This window comes from Rhea pennata, chromosome 5 (assembly GCF_028389875.1).
Source record: "Rhea pennata isolate bPtePen1 chromosome 5, bPtePen1.pri, whole genome shotgun sequence".
Lineage (NCBI taxonomy): Eukaryota > Metazoa > Chordata > Aves > Rheiformes > Rheidae > Rhea > Rhea pennata.
Window position 1 is genome coordinate 23,695,001 of NC_084667.1, and position 22,170 is coordinate 23,717,170.

At 42.2% G+C, this 22,170-nt stretch overlaps 1 protein-coding gene across 1 annotated transcript in view; it reads right to left on the minus strand.

The window, feature by feature from the left end:
• CD44 (CD44 molecule (IN blood group)) overlaps positions 1-22,170 on the minus strand; it is a 59,375-nt gene that overhangs the window by 8,792 nt on the left and 28,413 nt on the right. Inside the window, exons 6-18 of the mRNA XM_062576281.1 lie at positions 21,883-21,978; positions 18,453-18,578; positions 17,330-17,449; positions 16,036-16,161; positions 14,921-15,034; positions 12,999-13,103; positions 9,959-10,177; positions 8,049-8,210; positions 7,235-7,423; positions 6,154-6,339; positions 5,293-5,644; positions 3,675-3,931; positions 2,594-2,779 (exon numbers count right to left, since the gene is read on the minus strand). Of these exons, the coding sequence (XP_062432265.1) occupies positions 2,594-2,779; positions 3,675-3,931; positions 5,293-5,644; positions 6,154-6,339; positions 7,235-7,423; positions 8,049-8,210; positions 9,959-10,177; positions 12,999-13,103; positions 14,921-15,034; positions 16,036-16,161; positions 17,330-17,449; positions 18,453-18,578; positions 21,883-21,978 (2,238 nt within the window). The remainder of the gene's footprint in view (positions 1-2,593; positions 2,780-3,674; positions 3,932-5,292; positions 5,645-6,153; positions 6,340-7,234; positions 7,424-8,048; positions 8,211-9,958; positions 10,178-12,998; positions 13,104-14,920; positions 15,035-16,035; positions 16,162-17,329; positions 17,450-18,452; positions 18,579-21,882; positions 21,979-22,170) is intronic.

Here is a 22,170-nt window from a genome sequence, read left to right on the forward strand (position 1 = left end):
TCCTATACGGAAATCCCACATCTCAAATGAAACTACTAAAATTATCTTTTTTGCCACTACACAAACCATATTACAGTTCTCCATCTCTCTGAACTCTTCCAGACTCCGACTGAGCAAATTAAGTGCTTATTCAAAGGTAATGTTCTTTTTCTTGTTCTTTAACACATATTGCAACTCTCGTCAACACCTCTGATCTCATTTCCTAATAGCAGCTGGCAAATACAGCATATTTTTCCTGCTGCTAAAGTTGGCCAAGAAGTAGTTCATGAATATTCCAGATGTTCTCATCCTTTTATTAATAAGAAACTTACTGACTGATGAGTTGTTTTGTGCAAGCTCACCGTTAATTTTAGTAAGGGACCTGCGCTAGTCTCTAAGAAAGCTGACCAAGACGAAAATACCAACTTGCCCATCCCACACGTCAGTGGATTTTTTAAGGTGCTTTACATCCTCCTTGAGAAATGGCAGAGCTTCTCCAGCCGCAAAGCCCCCTTAGATAGATATGTAGACATTGCTCAGCGATCCTCGCGCTACCGGAATGGCTGTCTTCCCCTCTCCTCCCCTATGCCCAGAGGGCACATGGGGTGCAGCTACATCCCCTCGTGATCTCGGCCGAGGGACGCGCTTGCAGGAGGCAGAAAGGGATCCTAAGAAACTCTCCCAGTTTCATTCTGAAGGAATGTTGTTGTATTTTTTTTCTTTTTTGAGCGTTGTATTTTTTGTTCCTCCAGTGGATTGACTCATTATTCTACTGCGGCGCTTGGACAGAAGATCAGTCATTAGTATGTTGTCAGACCACAGCTCAAGTGCTGCTGTGCAGAAAAAGCAAGTGTGGTGCCTTGAGCAATTCACCTGCTCAGAGAAGACCTTTAACTGCAGTCTGTCCACGCACTAATGGATCTTCTACATCACATTAGAACTGTATGGGGCAACATTACAAATGAAAGAATCGCTCAACAAAAAAACACCTCCTACGCTGATGGTATTGTCCTAGTCATTTCCTTGTATTATATTTTCAAAAAACACCAACAGAAGATAAATGAAAGAAATGGAAGAGTTATGAACCTTTGCCAGGGCACTGGCAATGCAGAGATTCTACACACATATTCACCTCAAGAATGATCTTCAAACCAGTTCTTACAGGTTTTACATACTTAAAAGAGAAAGGCAGCTAACATTTTTTCATAGTGTGTAATGTCTGCAAAATAAATTAGGGAGACAGCTTGGACAGCTGAAGACAGCTTCAAGAGAATGGGGGGAATGAAAGTCAAGAAATGAGTCTGTTGTAGTAGGAAACAGTCGTTGAAAATAGATTGATCTTTCCAAAGAAATTGTATCAAATATATAATTACATTTATAGCGCTGTGCCTATGTTAAAATACTGCAACTCAGGCAGTTTTGATTGGGTTTATTTTACTGACATTGTATAAAATTCTGAAAAAAAATGTAGGGCAAATTCTATCTTATGATGTATGAGTTCACATTAATTAAAGTTAATTAAAAGAGAATCCACAAAACTTACTGGAGCTGTGCCAAGAAAAAAAATGAAAAGAGAAAGTAGGCAAATGTAGAAACATTTCTCGACCATAACACCTAATCCCCTTTTTACTCAAATCTTTCAAAAGTAATATGTTTACTTGATACAATTTGTATTTTCTAACTATTAATAATGATAAAATTATCTTTAAAGTATTTGCTGTATAATGTTATAAATACATAGGTACATAATCTTACCTATGTACAAAAAAAACCCACAGAGCATTGGCCAAAATCTGCCCTGGCATGGTGCCACTAACTTCCAGGAAAGTGCATGAAAATAGTAGTTGGATTAATGTATAAGAGAAGTAGTATAAGGGAAAAAAATACTGTTAGGATGATGATTTGTACAAAAAATACATTTGGGAATAAGGAAAAGTCCCTTCACTTCCCATATTATTAGAATATGACTACAAGGAAAAAGGATATTTGTAATGTGATAAACATTTTTTCTGTTAGCTACACTAACTCTATCAAAAAAACCCTACTCTTCTTAAAAAATACTGTTCACAAATGTCAGTTACAGACTGGCATAAATAGCTATCATTAATCACCGGCAAGAAACCAACAGCAAATATACCTAGAGAAAAAGGCCATAAAGAGAATTACTTTTTGCGATATATGTTCATCAGCAACAAAAGGAATGTGGATGGGGCAAAAAGTGACAGAGAGCTAAGTGTTACACGGCTGGCATGAGAGATCATAAAACAGGAAGATAAAATGCTAACGTGTCGCATAAGGCCACGAGGAAAATGTTCAGAAGCACTTGTTCAGCTTTTCGGAAAAGATAACAGATTCTAAGCATAAGATATTCGCAAAACACTATGTTTCATTCTTTTCACCAAAGTTCACTCTTGGGATAGGAAAAAGCTCTCCACAAAAGGCGTCTTAGAAATAAAATAGAAAAATATCTAGAAAAGTCAAAAGGAAAAACTAAACAGTAACATGTAGTATAATCTACAAAACGATTTACGATTCATATTTTCAGAATATCATCATCCTCCAAAACAGTAATGGACTCATCACTAAAAGACTGAATGCAAGTCCTTGTTCTTACTGGTAGGAGCAGGGACGGGTAACCGGTTAAGGTGATCCTCAGCGTCTGGGAAAACTCCAGGAATCAAATTGACATGGGAACCATCCGTGGTAGTTGCCTGCCCACTTTCACTTCCAGGCTGAGTGCCAGGGGCCAGGGGCTCTTTGGTTGCTTCTTCTTGGCTGACAACATCCGTGGACTCTGTGACTGCCATGACGACGGTGGCTCAGTCAGCTTTAGGACTTAACCCTCGTGCAACCACCACCTGCATCATTTCCCACCTCTCCCGTACCACGGCAAGCCAGAGAGCACTTCTCTCTTCCTGATTCAAAGCACAGCAGGAAAGAAGATGCAAAAGCCTTCCCTTCCTCCGCCACTGTCACGGCCCTCTGAGACTCTCAACCAACACGCACCGGCTGGGTTTGAGGGCCCTTGGTTAATACACGCATATCCCAGTGACAGACAGAGAGGAAAGACCTTCAGCAGAAGAGACCACAGCAGCAAAAAACGGGCCTTGTAACTCAGCAGGGAGCAGCCACACCGCAGCTAACTCTGACCATCTTGCCTCACTTTCCACCAGCAAGCATGGGAAAGACACCAAACACAGAATTTAGGGGACATAATTCTCCCACGGTTGCCCTGCCCTCACCACCAGGACACCACTCATCGCGGCAATGGCGTCGCTGCTGAGTCACGGCAGCAGGCCATCAGACAAAGCCCACCAGGGCACCTCCACCACACCAGTCACGGCACTCGGAAGCATACCAGGCCCGAGCACACTCACGCGCACCAGAGGAGGACGGGACTAGGAATTCAGAACCACCAAAGTGCGTGCCTTGCAGAGCAGTTACGGGGCCACCCAGAAACATGCTTCGGCAAAGAACAGAATCCACCAAACGTACCAGCAAGGAGTCCCTTGCACCCAGGCCAGAGGTTCACTTTAGCCACGGTCCAGATCCCACCAGAGCGTTTTGCAATGCAAGTCCACCACAAGAATACTGCATCCCCCAGGACAAGAAAGACAGCGAGAGGAGCTGAATGCAGAAGAAATAATGTCTCATTTCACACAGGGAGTGAAATGAGTATGACCCATTATTCTTACTGGTACCCGTCAGTGGAGATTCGTCATCAGGTTCGTTCCTACTAGCAGGATTCAGCCCATGGAGCACCTCATCCCTGGAGGTGTTTGTGGCATGAGTGACGCCTGCAGTGCCCTGTCCTTGTTCCTTATCTGAAGGCAGAGGCGACTGAGTTGGGTCTTCATGATGGGCACCATCGGGAGAGGCAGCAGCTGTTACGGTGATGATTGAAGCAGCTGTGAGTTCAATGCATAGGCTACCAATACCAACACCCTCCCATTCCCATCACCTTTGGGTCTCCCGTTGCCTTTAAACCAGGATCCCTTCCACTACTACCCTTTCCACGCCACCAAAGGGGAAGAGGAGGGAGACGCTCTGTCCTCCCACACATCATCACTGCTTTCTCCCCTTCCTAATCACAGCTACTTTCTTTTGCGATTTTCATCCACTTTGTGGCCTGCTCCACAAGACTCCCAAGGCCAGTGGACACAGGGAAAGGGCAGTAGGACGGCAGTCATGGCAGTTCCCTGACCTGCATCACAGCCTGATCACAGCTCCTCAACTTCAGTGCCACTGTCAAGCGTCGCGACCCTGTGCTCTGCTTTATAGCTATCGCTGCAGACAGAAAATAATCCTTTCCACAACCACTAATGGCCCTTTGCTGCTCACGACTATGTGAATGGTGACAAGTAAGACAAAATTACTGCAGTTCCTTGTTCTTACTGGTAGGAGCAGGGACGGGTAACCGGTTAAGGTGATCCTCAGCGTCTGGGAAAACTCCAGGAATCAAATTGACATGGGAACCATCCGTGGTAGTTGCCTGCCCACTTTCACTTCCAGGCTGAGTGCCAGGGGCCAGGGGCTCTTTGGTTGCTTCTTCTTGGCTGACAACATCCGTGGACTCTGTGACTGCCATGACGACGGTGGCTCAGTCAGCTTTAGGACTTAACCCTCGTGCAACCACCACCTGCATCATTTCCCACCTCTCCCGTACCACGGCAAGCCAGAGAGCACTTCTCTCTTCCTGATTCAAAGCACAGCAGGAAAGAAGATGCAAAAGCCTTCCCTTCCTCCGCCACTGTCACGGCCCTCTGAGACTCTCAACCAACACGCACCGGCTGGGTTTGAGGGCCCTTGGTTAATACACGCATATCCCAGTGACAGACGGAGAGGAAAGACCTTCAGCAGAAGAGACCACAGCAGCAAAAAACAGGCCTTGTAACTCAGCAGGGAGCAGCCACACCGCAGCTAACTCTGACCATCTTGACTCACTTTCCACCAGCAAGCATGGGAAAGACACCAAACACAGAATTTAGGGGACATAATTCTCCCACGGTTGCCCTGCCCTCACCACCAGGACACCACTCATCGCGGCAATGGCGTCGCTGCTGAGTCACGGCAGCAGGCCATCAGACAAAGCCCACCAGGGCACCTCCACCACACCAGTCACGGCACTCGGAAGCATACCAGGCCCGAGCACACTCACGCGCACCAGAGGAGGACGGGACTAGGAATTCAGAACCACCAAAGTGCGTGCCTTGCAGAGCAGTTACGGGGCCACCCAGAAACATGCTTTGGCAAAGAACAGAATCCACCAAACGTACCAGCAAGGAGTCCCTTGCACCCAGGCCAGAGGTTCACTTTAGCCACGGTCCAGATCCCACCAGAGCGTTTTGCAATGCAAGTCCACCACAAGAATACTGCATCCCCCAGGACAAGAAAGACAGCGAGAGGAGCTGAATGCAGAAGAAATAATGTCTCATTTCACACAGGGAGTGAAATGAGTATGACCCATTATTCTTACTGGTACCCGTCAGTGGAGATTCGTCATCAGGTTCGTTCCTACTAGCAGGATTCAGCCCATGGAGCACCTCATCCCTGGAGGTGTTTGTGGCATGAGTGACGCCTGCAGTGCCCTGTCCTTGTTCCTTATCTGAAGGCAGAGGCGACTGAGTTGGGTCTTCATGATGGGCACCATCGGGAGAGGCAGCAGCTGTTACGGTGATGATTGAAGCAGCTGTGAATTCAATGCATAGGCTACCAATACCAACCCTCCCATTCCCATCACCTTTGGGTCTCCCGTTGCCTTTAAACCAGGATCCCTTCTACTACTACCCTTTCCACGCCACCAAAGGGGAAGAGGAGGGAGACGCTCTGTCCTCCCACACATCATCACTGCTTTCTCCCCTTCCTAATCACAGCTACTTTCTTTTGCGATTTTCATCCACTTTGTGGCCTGCTCCACAAGACTCCCAAGGCCAGTGGACACAGGGAAAGGGCAGTAGGACGGCAGTCATGGCAGTTCCCTGACCTGCATCACAGCCTGATCACAGCTCCTCAACTTCAGTGCCACTGTCAAGCGTCGCGACCCTGTGCTCTGCTTTATAGCTATCGCTGCAGACAGAAAATAATCCTTTCCACAACCACTAATGGCCCTTTGCTGCTCACGACTATGTGAATGGTGACAAGTAAGACAAAATTACTGCAGTTCCTTGTTCTTACTGGTAGGAGCAGGGACGGGTAACCGGTTAAGGTGATCCTCAGCGTCTGGGAAAACTCCAGGAATCAAATTGACATGGGAACCATCCGTGGTAGTTGCTCGCCCACTTTCACTTCCAGGCTGAGTGCCAGGGGCCAGGGGCTCTTTGGTTGCTTCTTCTTGGCTGACAACATCCGTGGACTCTGTGACTGCCATGACGACGGTGGCTCAGTCAGCTTTAGGACTTAACCCTCGTGCAACCACCACCTGCATCATTTCCCACCTCTCCCGTACCACGGCAAGCCAGAGAGCACTTCTCTCTTCCTGATTCAAAGCACAGCAGGAAAGAAGATGCAAAAGCCTTCCCTTCCTCCGCCACTGTCACGGCCCTCTGAGACTCTCAACCAACACGCACCGGCTGGGTTTGAGGGCCCTTGGTTAATACACGCATATCCCAGTGACAGACGGAGAGGAAAGACCTTCAGCAGAAGAGACCACAGCAGCAAAAAACAGGCCTTGTAACTCAGCAGGGAGCAGCCACACCGCAGCTAACTCTGACCATCTTGCCTCACTTTCCACCAGCAAGCATGGGAAAGACACCAAACACAGAATTTAGGGGACATAATTCTCCCACGGTTGCCCTGCCCTCACCACCAGGACACCACTCATCGCGGCAATGGCGTCGCTGCTGAGTCACGGCAGCAGGCCATCAGACAAAGCCCACCAGGGCACCTCCACCACACCAGTCACGGCACTCGGAAGCATACCAGGCCTGAGCACACTCACGCGCACCAGAGGAGGACGGGACTAGGAATTCAGAACCACCAAAGTGCGTGCCTTGCAGAGCAGTTACGGGGCCACCCAGAAACATGCTTCGGCAAAGAACAGAATCCACCAAACGTACCAGCAAGGAGTCCCTTGCACCCAGGCCAGAGGTTCACTTTAGCCACGGTCCAGATCCCACCAGAGCGTTTTGCAATGCAAGTCCACCACAAGAATACTGCATCCCCCAGGACAAGAAAGACAGCGAGAGGAGCTGAATGCAGAAGAAATAATGTCTCATTTCACACAGGGAGTGAAATGAGTATGACCCATTATTCTTACTGGTACCCGTCAGTGGAGATTCGTCATCAGGTTCGTTCCTACTAGCAGGATTCAGCCCATGGAGCACCTCATCCCTGGAGGTGTTTGTGGCATGAGTGACGCCTGCAGTGCCCTGTCCTTGTTCCTTATCTGAAGGCAGAGGCGACTGAGTTGGGTCTTCATGATGGGCACCATCGGGAGAGGCAGCAGCTGTTACGGTGATGATTGAAGCAGCTGTGAGTTCAATGCATAGGCTACCAATACCAACACCCTCCCATTCCCATCACCTTTGGGTCTCCCGTTGCCTTTAAACCAGGATCCCTTCCACTACTACCCTTTCCACGCCACCAAAGGGGAAGAGGAGGGAGACGCTCTGTCCTCCCACACATCATCACTGCTTTCTCCCCTTCCTAATCACAGCTACTTTCTTTTGCGATTTTCATCCACTTTGTGGCCTGCTCCACAAGACTCCCAAGGCCAGTGGACACAGGGAAAGGGCAGTAGGACGGCAGTCATGGCAGTTCCCTGACCTGCATCACAGCCTGATCACAGCTCTTCAACTGTAGGAGGATACCTAAGCTTTCTTGCTTTTTCAGAATAATTGGCTAATGTTATGAACAATTAAGACACAAAAGACAGTCAAAGAAATATATGAAAACTATGTAAGGGATTTGACATGGTGGAGATTTGACACATGGTTTCTCAAAATGAAGCAGACTTTGAGTAGCAGCTCTATAAATTTGTTGCTGTACAGAGTCATGCTGTATCGTTCCAGAACAGACCACCTGAGACACTTAAGTTTTGAAACAGATGTAATTGATATTATTACTAGTACCTGTACTGGAAGACTTTTTTTCATGATCATTCGCTCTGGAAGAAATAATTCTATCCATTAAAGTGGGTCTTGCAGAATAACCATCTCCCTCGTCCCAACCTGGGTACAGCAATGGGTCTTGTGCCGAGTCATTCTGTTTGGCCCCGTAATCAGAGGCCATAGCTGTTATGATGATGGTGAAGCAATTATGAACTCAGTATATAAAGATCCATTTCTCATATTATTCTCCTCTTCGGTTCTTGTCTCTATGACAGGGCTTGCTCACATGTCTACTACATTTAATGGCAAAGAGAAGTAAAGTAGATTTGCTTCTCATTCTGGTTTATATTTAGAAAAGCTGTGTACTGTCACCAACAGGACCGAATTCTTTGTCAATCTGAGCATATGCTTTTCAGAATTAAAATATCCCATTGGTTTTCAAAAGCATTTCCCCAAATCATGTTTTTTTCATGACTTTGTATTGGTTGAATATCGCATCAATATCCACTGATGCAGACACAAGAACAACAAAGGTAGAAATAACTGCAAGAATCTGCCCTGTCAGTAAGATTTTAATCACAGAATTTGACCATATTGACTATATTCAATTTGTTCCCCTCACAATTTCACTGCCTTAGTTACAGTCTCTCCAGGAAAACAAATAAACAAAGATGTTTGGCAGCAGGGAGGGCTAGCACATGCATCAGATTTGTGAACAGTGCACACAACGTATAAGACAGAGCTTCAATGAGAATATTTGATACTGCAATTATTTAGAAGAATAAAATGTTGTCCATATCAACCATTCTGTAGCTTTCAGTAGTAAACAGTAGAAAAAGAGTGACAAAATCTTTAAGATTTATTCGTCTTCCCTAGGTATAAAATTAAAAACCCCCTTCCCCCCCCCCAAAAAAAAACAATAAAATTACCGCTTGTTGAAATTTTAATTGCAACTAGCTATTGTAGTATAGTATTTATATGTATCAGTAATACACTATATTTTATCATCAGAGTTTCAAGGGTGTTGAGGAAACATCTCGGGCTGCTACCTCAGAGAAATGTGGGCCTAGGATCTTCGGAAGCAGTGAGCTACCTAATACTTTTGCTAATAAGATCACATTTAGTTGACATAATAGATTCACATACTACACCATCCCAAATAATGCCTATGATATACATGTCTTCAGTGGCCTGTGTTCGATAATCAGCAAGAGCTGGTGATGACTGTGTTAAATTTACTGTTGGCGGCACTTAGAACAGCATATCAGTCACTAGCAGGTAAATATAATGCACTCAGAGGAAGAGCAACTAATATTAATCTTCAGTTGTTGCTTTCGTAGTAAAATTTGATCTTCTACCTTTCAACTTCTTTCACTGATGAAGAAGTCTCTGTTTTACTCTATACTATGCTTTGCTTTCTTCACTTCTTCATCAGTATCATCTTGCTATAGTTCAGAAGTGGGGTGAATAGATATTTTGGAATGTTATTTTTACTTAAATTGTCATAAGGGCAAAAGCTGTAGAAAACAGGTGCAGTACTGACTTTACTTGTAACAAGTGTAATCACAGCTCCCAACTATGTGAAAAATACGAAGACGTTATTATTTTTCAAATTAAAATTTAAATGTTCACTTTTTCCTACAGATATAGCCCTGAAATATAGCCTGATAAAATCTGGTGGCTACATGACACAGAATATGTAAAAGGTGGTTATGGAATTAATGCACTGTAAGTCTTGACACACAATCCAAATGGGAAAAAAAAACAAAGTTCCAGGACTGAGCCTAATGAATAGAATAATATGTAAAATATGCAATACAACCTATGGATCTGCATTGCTCAGGTTTATTCGTAAAGCCTCTATTATGGCCTCAAAGTACAAATGTGTTAGTAAAATATCCCCCTAACTAAAATATGACCTTTAATATTACCTGTATGTGAAGATTCCTTTTCAATATCATTTTCACCTGGAACAGTATATTCAGGTTGTTCAGTACTCCCAGTGGTATTTGCGGGACTTTGTTCTTGACTGATCCATCCAGGATGAACACTGTGTAATAGTGGATGTTGGGTTGGTCCTTCATGTTTTTCACTTTCACTTGTGACTAGTGCTGATAAGATGATGATTGAATCAATAATGATCATAATATCTGAATCCAGACATATCATTCTCATGTTCATCTTTACAGTCTACACAACAAGGGTTGCTAGAGTTTTGTGTTTTGTTTTGTTTTTTCTTTTTATTGTTGCATTTAGTGTGAAACGAAAGACGAAAGAAGACAAAGCTCCTCTGGAAACTACTGCACAAAAATATTACCAGGATCAGAAGATGCAAGTTTGCTAGAAAGTATCCCAGTTACCAATGGCAGAAAAAGACTACAGGATAAGCAGTGGAAGAACACACAGAAACAACAGCTTGCATCTCCAATTCGTATTTATTATACTAATTTAGTTGTTTAGTCTGTGACTTCTGAATTTGTAAAAGAGAAAGATGATGAACTTTTGCTTTTGCGATAATATCTCTTTGCACAATTATAAGGCTGGTTCCAAGGAAATTTCCACAGCTTCTGGTAATGGTTGAATATTTGGTTGCATAAATGAAATAAATAGATTCATATATCAGAAGTTGGAAAGCATACTTGTTTTGATATTCACTAATAACTAAAGCTCTCACTGATAATATAAATTCATTGCTCACTGTTTAATTTGCTGTTGTTTACATACCAGAAGATGCAGTCAGAAATCACTTGAAGTGCCACCACCATAAGAGATTTCCTAATGAACATTAACAGACTTTGAGAAGATACACCAGGAAAAAAAAAAACGCCTATAATACTGTGATGAGCATCAGAACTCTATTTAAAAAATATTTGCATCGGGTAGCTAACATTTCCATGAGTGATGTATTAATGGGAAAATAAAGGTCTTTAGTCAGAGGACGTAAAGATTCAGCTGGATCTGTTAAATAGGCCACAAGCCACCAGTTAGGGAATCCTACACTATTTCCCCAAAAGTACAAAACTGGAAGAGTATTTATCTCCACATTTCAAGCAATGAAATGTTCATAAGGAGGGCACTCACACAAATGCGATTCATTATTTTCTTACATATACCTAATATACACAGGTTACCATGTAAAAATTGGTTCTGAATTGTGAAGCATGTAATTCCTTCTGAGTATTATTGTTCCTGTCTGGTGCCAATTACAGAGCACTTCACTGCTCCCAACCATTTCAGAACCATGAAAGAAAGGTTTCAAGCTGTTGGAGGCAGATCCCATAAAGTCTAGAAACTACCACAGGATCCTTTTAAAAAAAAAAAAAAAAAAAAAAAAACAAAAAAACCTCCCAAAAAACAGAAAGGTAAGAAAGTTTTGCTTAAGTTCCATTGAAATGTATTTCTTTTTACTATAATCTGATTTTATGCAATTACCAGGCTGGGCCCAAATCTAGCTGCACATAGCTGTGCCTTCAGCTATTCAGTTTTATCCCGCTCTTTAACAGGGTAAAGTGGTACAATATAGCTAAAACACCCTTAAAAAACCCTCATATTATCTGGAAATCATTTACATACACAGTAAAAATAGCTGATGAATGATTCATTGGCCTTTCCTTCAAAGGCTTTTTGGCTTGAAGAACATGAAAACATTTTCAACATCTCACTGGGATATCAACATTAACACCAGTAGGAAAATGTTCAAATGTTCACATTCATCTGGGTGCAGCATATTGTCCTTTGGAGCACGGTTGAGATTGTCATGTTTATTCTTCCATTCAAAATGAATGCCAAGCAATAAGGGAACCTAGATGAAGTCTTCTGTGCCTTGAAGACAACTGTTTAATACTAGTTGGATATATTTTAATTGTTAATTATTTATAATTATTAATAATTATCATTAATAAATAATAATCATTTAACATTAAACATGCCATTCTAAACTCCTAGGCAAGCAAGAGCTTGGGAAGTCCTTAAGTGCCCAAACCATAACAAGAAGGAATGAAAAGGCAAGTTCAATAAGATTGGAAAAGATAAGACAAGACTCACTGAAATAAAGTCATTTGTTATTTTTAGAAGAAAAAATAACTTTGGAGAGCTGATAAAAAAAATGTAATAACAACAATGTTAATGGTACTCTCCAATTATATAAGCAATAGGAATTAAACCCAGGAAAAGAAAAGAGCAAGCCATGTAAAATTACACCAGAGAAACACAAGCAACAAAAAAGGTGTCACCAGATAAAGTGACAAATGAAGAAATTAAAAAAATCCTACAAACACTGTACGTTTTTGTGAGTCTAGATATTTTCACCTCATTGAGCCTGACTTGTCCATTTCCCACAATACAGAATCTGCCCAAATCAATATGAACTTTGTATCTGCAGATCTGCCATGTATCTAATTTTCAAATATTACCCTGAATGTTTCTGTAAATAGACCTATAATTTTGCATGTGTACTAAGCAATGGAAATAGTAGGAGGTTACTATTCAGTTTTGTCATATCCCTAACCAAGAAGACTTTGCTATTCCAGAGGCCGAGTTTAACTAAGAAATTATGATTAATACAACATTTTATGTTTTTGAATCACCAGCACCCTTTTTTGTCTTCAGATTTTACAACAGATATTTTGTAGTAGAAAATAAAAAAAGAGATTTTTTTTCTTTACCAAGCTGGGTCACCAACATATTATATACTGCAATCTATTCAATGATACTAGACTACTGGAGATGCAGATTTAAAGATTCCAGGGATACGGGGAAGAATGGCAAGTAATGAAGGGTACACACGAAAGACAGACTTGGAAAGACAGATGAATGTTATAGATGACACCTCTGAGGGCTCTAGTACAACTAATATTGTGCTATATTGAGCTAAGGCTAATGGTATGGGAATTACAATCAGTTCCACTGTAACAGTGTTGCACTTTTACATCACAAATCTGAGTATTATCTGAATTATTTAAATTGCTTTACCCCTGCCATCAGTGCTAGAATACCGCTCCTCTTCATCTATATAGGATGGGTTCCAGTGATGGTGTGTAGAGATTTCCTGAAGAGTTTCACGCTGAGAGTCCACAGCTGTTAGGACAATGGAGGATTCAACAGTGGTCACATTCTATTTCTATTGCTATTTCTGTATTGTAAATGTGTGCCCATGAAGATGAAGGATAATAAAAACGCACGCCTGGCTTGACCTTAGTCTCACTCATTTTCTTACCAGATCCCTTTCCATTCAGTAAAAGAAAAGCTCTGTCTGCAAAGTTTCCCAAGGATATGGAGGAAAACAAGCAACAGAAGAACAGTGTATAGCAGAAGTAGTGCAAAGTTATTACTGCTGATAAACACTACAACTGAAGCTTGAAGAATTATGCTGGACCTAAAGAATATGGTGAGTGTCTGAATACATGTAAAACATGCTTGCTAAGTAATCAATAAGTACTCAGATTCATGCTAGAATATCCACCATTAAGCTCAAAAGCAATAGTCAGGAAGGACCTGAAAGCACCATGACTACCACCAGAAAGCCATTATTAGTCAACAACATTCTAATATAAATGAATAGATTAAAAAAATGTCCACAAGAGTTTCTGATAAGAGACTGAATAGATTCGCACTTATGGAGCATGCAAACACAAGCAGCTCATAGAAGGCAGCTGGAATTCGATGCATCAAATGGAATAAGTCACCAGTGCAGAAAGTCAGAGCTAAATTAACTATCTTCAGAAACACCTAAAACTTAGACAAATATAAAACAAAAATCCCAAAGTAAGCAGAATTTCTTCTTTTTTTTTCTTGTGAAGATTAAGACCACTGCTGAAAAAAACAAACACTGAAATCTTTCCCAAACACTCCACTACATTCAGAAACAGAATATTAAATATTTATAAGCACTCATCTATAAGCACTTGTGAGTGCACAGGTAAAGAGACAAAAGACCCTTTAAAGATGTGCTTAAATTAAATTGAATTACAAAAAGGAACAGATTATTATCTTTGAGCAGATGGGAACTATGGAATATTGTCATCAATGATGACACATTACACCCGAAATGCAAAAAGAAATTTGAGGCAATTCCCTGGTTGTGAGGGCAAGAAGCACAGACTGGATGCTTCAGTGGCACAAACAGTTGGCTTGGAGCCTCGTAAATGGTGATCTTCTGATTTTAAGACAAAAGGATTTTTGGTATGGGGGGGTTCTTTTTACTTAAAAAGGAGGTATCAGATCATCAATGAGAATTATTCATACCATGAAAATAAACTTTGTGTTAAAATGTTCGGGATGTGAATTTGTATCATGCCAAAACATTTGAGAGAAGAAACCAAATGGAATAATGTTAGAAGAGTGCATGGGAAAAGTATGAAAGAGGGCAAATATGCGACTGCTTTGCCAATAATTCACACTTAAAGACATAGTGTTTGGCTTCCAACAAATAGTGCCTCAATATTTTATTGCACAAGACCAAGAAGTTCCTTAAGAAAACAAATAAAAGAATAGTATTCAAATACTTTACTTGACAACATTTGAGCAGTGCTATAGACGTAGACCTAATCTAGAATTATATAATTTATAGAAATATATTTTCCCAACAAGTTAAAAATGAGAAAGCAGGATAGATGGTTATTTCTTGGAAGACCACAATGACTTCGTGTTCATACATAAGCAGGGAGGAAACAGATGTTACTTTTAAATAGTGATAGAAGATGTTCCTCCTAAGCATAGGGACTATACAAGATTTTTCCCAAAGAATGGGAGACATTTCTGAAGGAACAGCAAATCAGAACAGCCGCCACTCTTCTCACAACACAGGTGTGGCAAAGCAGGAGGAATGTCAGGTAGGACAAGCGTGTGTGTGTCGGGGGGGTGGGAGGGGTCAAAAAAGAGAGGAAATTCCTTACTAGTACTTGCAGAATACTCGGCCACACTCATGTCCCAGCTTGGAAACGCTGTTGGGTAAGCCGTCTCCTCTGAAGAGTCCTCATCATCTGAGCCATTGCCGCTTGAAGTCACATCTGCTGTCATGACGTTAAATTGGCAGTGAAGCCCTAACCCGCAAGGCCTCCTACGCCACCATCTACGCTCTCCCGTCTCCCTCGCAACGCCTGCGGCCAAAGTCACACACAGAAGCAAACAGAACCTTCCTTCCCACGACTGTTTCTCCTCCTGGTTCTTCTGTCCCACACGGGATTCACCACACTGCCATGGCCTTGCTGAAGCTGCCCCTACGTGCCTGTTACCTGCATTTCAGTGCCCTACCCATGGCCACAGCACTGACCAGTCCTGCTGCCTTATAGCACAGTGTGGGAAGAAAAATTAAGGTCATTTGAACATCCTTAGGTGATAGGGGACATCTAGGGTCACATGTGCCAGTTCTTAGAACGAAATGGAACTCCCGTAATCTCTTCCTTTACTTCCCTCGCAGCCTTCATCTCTCTGGCAGATTGAATGCTGTTTACAACACAGCTATACACCTTTCTTCTTTAAGTGTAAAGAACAGAAAGAAGAAGCCAGAGAGATGTCTTACTGCTTCCTTTTTTTCTTTTTTTCCGCCCCTCTCCCCCCCCATATTTCCCTCACTGATTGATTTAAGCCCTTAGGCAAACAACATGATAAGTGGTTTATGAAATGCTGTTCGTTCATTTTCCACTTAGCACTCCTACATGTTCTCTACACCTACTAAATGAGAGGAAATACATTTTGCATCCCTGTCACAGGTGGGATCTACACAGTTGATTTCTGAAGTTTAATTTTTTTTTCCAGAGGTGAAGAACCTCCTCAGGACATGTGTCATCCTCAGGCCAAGCTATGCGCTTCACGGCTACCAAATGTGCGGTCAGCGAGAGACAGCCTAATCCTTTGCTTTTCCCATATCAAACAAATCAGAACAAAATGCGACGACCGGTACCACACATCCAAGCCCCCTCCACTTTCTCGTTCCGAAACTTGCTGCTTTCCTGCAGCAAGGAGACTCAGCCCCTCAACAGAGCACCCCTCTCAGCGTGACATTCATTACCCCTTGTTGCCTGCGTCGGCTCTTGCGCCTTGTCTCCGGGGTTTGACCACCACCAGTGGTGCAGGAACGGATGCCATTGAGCCTGGGTGGTGGCTTTCTCCAGGTCGTCACGATGAGGCCCCGGAGCTGTTAGGACATGGTTCATTCAGCCAAGAACTGGTTATTTCTTGAGAGGCACTTTTCCTCCAGCAAAGTCAAGTCCACCAGCACCGGCACCCTCAACATGCCCATGCCACTGAGATGGAAGCGAGCACAAAGTGAATGTATGAACCCCGTGGTATCAGTACATTCCTCAGAAACTGAGCCAGACAAAAGCACTAGTGGCCATCCCAAGAAAAGCATCATCCATTGGGAGGAGCTGTCAAAAAGCCTTTCGGGTCTTTGCAAGACTCTGAAGTCCGGTAAGGTTAATGAATTCCACACAGGCTAAGCCAGCAGGACAGAGAGCAGGTAGCCTCAAAGAGCCTCCAGAATGTGGAACAGCCAACAAGTCTTGATATAAAAACACACAGAAGAGGTGAAAGAAGGATCCACGCTAGGCAGAAAGGACACCCAGAGACAAGCACACCCATTAGTTTAGCCTTCTCCTCTACCAACAATGCCATGAAGCCAACGCGACCAAAGACCTGGGCTCATAACAACGGCAATTCTGCTTCAAAGACGCATGCATTCCCTCAACCCAATGCTATCAGCAAAATCCACACCAGAAACACTTCTCAGTTAGGCGTCAGCACGTCACAGAAAGAAAGACACAGCTGCACTTCTATCACATTCTCCCCCAACATCCCCCCACCCCCCCACACAGCATTTTCTCATAACATTGCATTCCAAGCACTGCTGCTCCACAGGCTTGTCATAGGTGTTTAAGGATGGAAATAGCTTCTCGTCTAGAGAATTTACAAGAAACTACACCCTCTTCCACCATTGCGCTGGGCAAGCCAAGTAAGTATTTTAACTGTGTCACATGTATACAGGGCAGAAAACTCCTCCAAGAAGGAACGGTTACTTGGCACACAACATCCCACCTAGGAAGCCCACAAAACAAACGTGTGTGGAACCAGGACGTCACTTCTAACAGCAGTAGGAGAAGCTCCTTCTAAGAATAGGGGCCTCACAAGATCTAAATAGGCTATTTTCCTGTGGCATAGGAGACATTTCTGAAGGAACAGCAAATCAGAACAGCCGCCACTCTTCTCACAACACAGGTGTGGCAAAGCAGGAGGAATGTCAGGTAGGACAAGCGTGTGTGTGTCGGGGGGGTGGGAGGGGTCAAAAAAGAGAGGAAATTCCTTACTAGTACTTGCAGAATACTCTTTCTCGGCCACACTCATGTCCCAGCTTGGAAACGCTGTTGGGTAAGCCGTCTCCTCTGAAGAGTCCTCATCATCTGAGCCATTGCCGCTTGAAGTCACATCTGCTGTCATGACGTTAAATTGGCAGTGAAGCCCTAACCCGCAAGGCCTCCTACGCCACCATCTACGCTCTCCCGTCTCCCTCGCAACGCCTGCGGCCAAAGTCACACACAAAAGCAAACAGAACCTTCCTTCCCACGACTGTTTCTCCTCCTGGTTCTTCTGTCCCACACGGGATTCACCACACTGCCATGGCCTTGCTGAAGCTGCCCCTACGTGCCTGTTACCTGCATTTCAGTGCCCTACCCACGGCCACAGCACTGACCAGTCCTGCTGCCTTATAGCACAGTGTGGGAAGAAAAATTAAGGTCATTTGAACATCCTTAGGCGATAGGGGACATCTAGGGTCACATGTGCCAGTTCTTAGAACGAAATGGAACTCCCGTAATCTCTTCCTTTACTTCCCTCACAGCCTTCATCTTTCTGGCAGATTGAACGCTGTTTACAACACAGCTATACACCTTTCTTCTTTAAGTGTAAAGAACAGAAAGAAGAAGCCAGAGAGATGTCTTACTGCTTCCTTTTTTTCTTTTTTTCCGCCCCCTCTCCCCCCCCATATTTCCCTCACTGATTGATTTAAGCCCTTAGGCAAATAACATGATAAGTGGTTTATGAAATGCTGTTCGTTCATTTTCCACTTAGCACTCCTACATGTTCTCTACACCTACTAAATGAGAGGAAATACATTTTGCATCCCTGTCACAGGTGGGATCTACACAGTTGATTTCTGAAGTTTAATTTTTTTTTTCCAGAGGTGGAGAACCTCCTCAGGACATGTGTCATCCTCAGGCCAAGCTATGCGCTTCACGGCTACCAAATGTGCGGTCAGCGAGAGACAGCCTAATCCTTTGCTTTTCCCATATCAAACAAATCAGAACAAAATGCGGCGACCGGTACCACACATCCAAGCCCCCTCCACTTTCTCGTTCCGAAACTTGCTGCTTTCCTGCAGCAAGGAGACTCAGCCCCTCAACAGAGCACCCCTCTCAGCGTGACATTCATTACCCCTTGTTGCCTGCGTCGGCTCTTGCGCCTTGTCTCCGGGGTTTGACCACCACCAGTGGTGCAGGAACGGATTCCATTGAGCCTGGGTGGTGGCTTTCTCCAGGTCGTCACGATGAGGCCCCGGAGCTGTTAGGACATGGTTCATTCAGCCAAGAACTGGTTATTTCTTGAGAGGCACTTTTCCTCCAGCAAAGTCAAGTCCACCAGCACCGGCACCCTCAACATGCCCATGCCACTGAGATGGAAGCGAGCGCAAAGTGAATGTATGAACCCCGTGGTATCAGTACATTCCTCAAAGTACACAACACCCAATGATTTTAGTGTCCATGAAGTTTGAAATACCCTACTACAGTATTAGATTGTGTTATCAGCTCTAAAAGTCTAGTACTAAAGTCAGTGAATTCCACACGGATTTTATAGCTGCGACAGAACTATTTCCTGAATGTGAAGTATCTCGTACTTTTTTTAACATACAATGTACGAAGGTAACAGAAGCATGCACGACATAGAAAATGAAATCTCTCAGTGCAGCCACCTTGATAGTTTAACTTTCCTCTCTGCTAAGAACCTAATGAAGGAATAACACTAAAAAGCAGAGCTTACAACAAGAGCTGTTTTGCAGATCATATACATATTCACCAAAAGACAAGCAAAATCTATTTCAAAATATCTGTCTGGGAATATCTGTACTCTGAGCAATTCTTCACAAGCAATATTTTTGTCATCATTTAAATACATGTTCTATATTTTGAAGAAGAAGAGATACCATGCAGTCTTTCTCAATTCAGAGGAATAATCTTCAAAAATACAATCAGAAAAAACCCTTCAATATTGACTTCTACAATCCTAGCTGTTAACATTTTTGTGTAATAAATGAAAGGATTAGAAATTGCAAGACCTAGAAATCAAAGTTCTGATAACCAAATAGCACAAACTGATTTTATTTAGGGTACAGTACTTCTGTTTTCCCTATCTGTAAGCTGCAAAGTATATGGACTCAGAACTGCATTTTTTTTTAAGGAGAGGCCCCCTTTTCAGCAAAACCTAACAATGTCTGACTTTCTGAAAACCTGTCTGATTGAATAGGCATACTGTCTTCCCATAGCCACTTATTATTCCTTAGATTTAATACTACTCTGACTCTGGTATCAGAAATAAAGGATTAGTGGTCAATGTCAAAAAGTAAAATAGGAAGATGGATAACGTATTAAAAAAAAGAAAACTCTTAGAAATATCAGTGATATGCACATTTTTGATGTACAGATATGCTCTGGTTGAGTATCACTATTATGAGTAGAAGAGACTTAATAAATTCCAACTTTTCACTTGTGCGCGCACACACATATACACATTTGTATTTTATGGAAATGTAGTTACACATAATTACATAAAAAATTCTACTGATGTTTCCGCTAAAACTTAACTTTTCAGTAAGAAAAAGTTAAAAGATTATCACAAACACTTCCTGGAGTTTAACTTAATAGGAAGGTTTATTACTGCATGCACATGCATCCATTATATATAGTTTGAATGTGTAGCCTGTTGGACTATCTAACATTGAGTTATTCCCTTTACATTTGTTTTGTGCATTTCTCTTATTGAATAAGACTAAATGATGAGCATGGTGAGCACTGAAGTCAAATATAATGGATGTATCTTAGTTTTAATGCAGTGCTTATCTGATATCACCTCTCCATGTATGTAGAAACAAACTACTGCACTATTATAGATTTCTTTTTGATATTCAGTAAAAAAAAACACTTCTAAACATACCATTGCCTTCAGGAAGAAGCTCCTCTTACACCATGAAGAATTAAGCAATGTAATACAAAAATTCTCAAATACTAAAATATCTATAGCTACAGAGAAGTTGTAAATCTAATTTGATTTCTTAATCTGTTTATTCTCACAAATTTGTAGGAGGAAATAATTTGACATAGGCACCTTGAAATACTAAAGACTGCAGGACAAAATTTAAATACAGTATTGCTGGAAAAAAAAGAAAGAAATACAAGGTTTTTACAATGCCAGTCCTGTTAAAAATCATCCATGGTGTCTTTTGCTTTCCCATATAAACACATAGCAACACTCCTCTTCAATAAACCCAATATAAGCCCTGTGCTAGCAGAATATGTTCAGTGGAAATCCAGCTCTTCCATTTGCCCTTTCAGGTTACGTCTGGACATATCCATGTATTTGTGAAGTGTTACCAACATTCACATTTTCTGAGACAAGATGTTTGGCTGCATGATTCTTGTATTTTAGTAAAGCTTTTGCTCACTCTGAAAGAGTTATAATCACTTTTACTCTGTCCTCTGGTGTCTATATACAGGCCATGTCCCTCCAAATTTTGTAGACCATTTGACTATATATCAGCATCAAACAAACACTTAAGTAAATTCCTCACTATCACTGGCTTCCATGTCGAGGAAAAAGAATTGGCAGGAAGAAACTTTTATTTCTATCTGTTCAATCTTTAGTACAAACAACTGTCAATCATAACTCTGTAAATCTTCTCCATCACATTCAAATGTTCTCCCTTTAGCCTCATTTTCTTTTCTGGCACAAAAATTTTTATCACATTAAACTTAAGAACCCAGATGAATATATGTACAGTCCCACCTTGAAAAGTGTAAGAAGATTTTAAAAGCTTTTTTTTTTTTTTTTGATGTAGTTGTTGTGCACCAGATATCGGAAAAAAATTAAGGATAAAAAATACGGGGTTTTCCCACTTAGCACAGCTTTCCAGAGACAAGCATAGGAAACAGTTAATAGTTAAGCACCATTAACTACTTGAGATTATGTTAAAGTCTCAAAGCGCGCAGAAGCATCAAGCCCAGAGTTTTCACGGGCATCTTGCCACCAACAAGGACAAAGTTCATTTTTGCAATGCATGAGTGGGCTGGCAATGGCACTGCTACTTAGAGCACAGCTTTGGTGAGCAAGGCCATGATTTTGACCTGGAGTCATCCAGCTTCACCACCATAAACAAGTTAGAACCACAAATAGACATACGTTCATCACAACTGACAAAAATGTCCTTTCTATTTCTGAAAGCAGTAGAAGTTACCACACCAAGTGATAATTGGTTGCATTAATCTGTGGTGCCTCATAGAGTAAATAGGTCTGATAGAACGACAGTGGGAAACACAGAATAAGTAAATCAACAATACTTCCGTAACTCATGTATAAGCATTGAGTAACCAAACAGTAAATGTTTTGGCTCTTCTTGTCCCTTTAAATAAGTGACAGCCACCAGAAAGCGGAGTTTATTTCTGATTCAACACTCCAGGAAGCAGTGTGCTTCAATGTTTTTGCAATATTGGAGATAATACATATCTCACCACTTACCAGAACGCCCTGCTGGAAGAAGAAAGCAGCTTTAACACAATGCATATTTGAGTTAGTTATCATAATACATGAATCTTACTAGTACTTGTAGGCTGCTGTCCATCTCCTTTTTCAGGGAAATCGTCAGCTATTGGCACCAAAGAGATGTCAGTGGGTACTGTAGAAAATTCATGATCTGTACGAAAATGGATGAATTGTTACTATTTCATTAGCCGAGCTACCACTCAGTATACTCATAACTACTGTTATTCTACGTTGCAAGCCCCCATTTCTGCATTTACTGGTTCAACTGAGGAGAAAGTTACAGTTCAACTTCAAATATCCTTGCTTTACTAACAGAGTATAAATATATATATCACTAAAATAG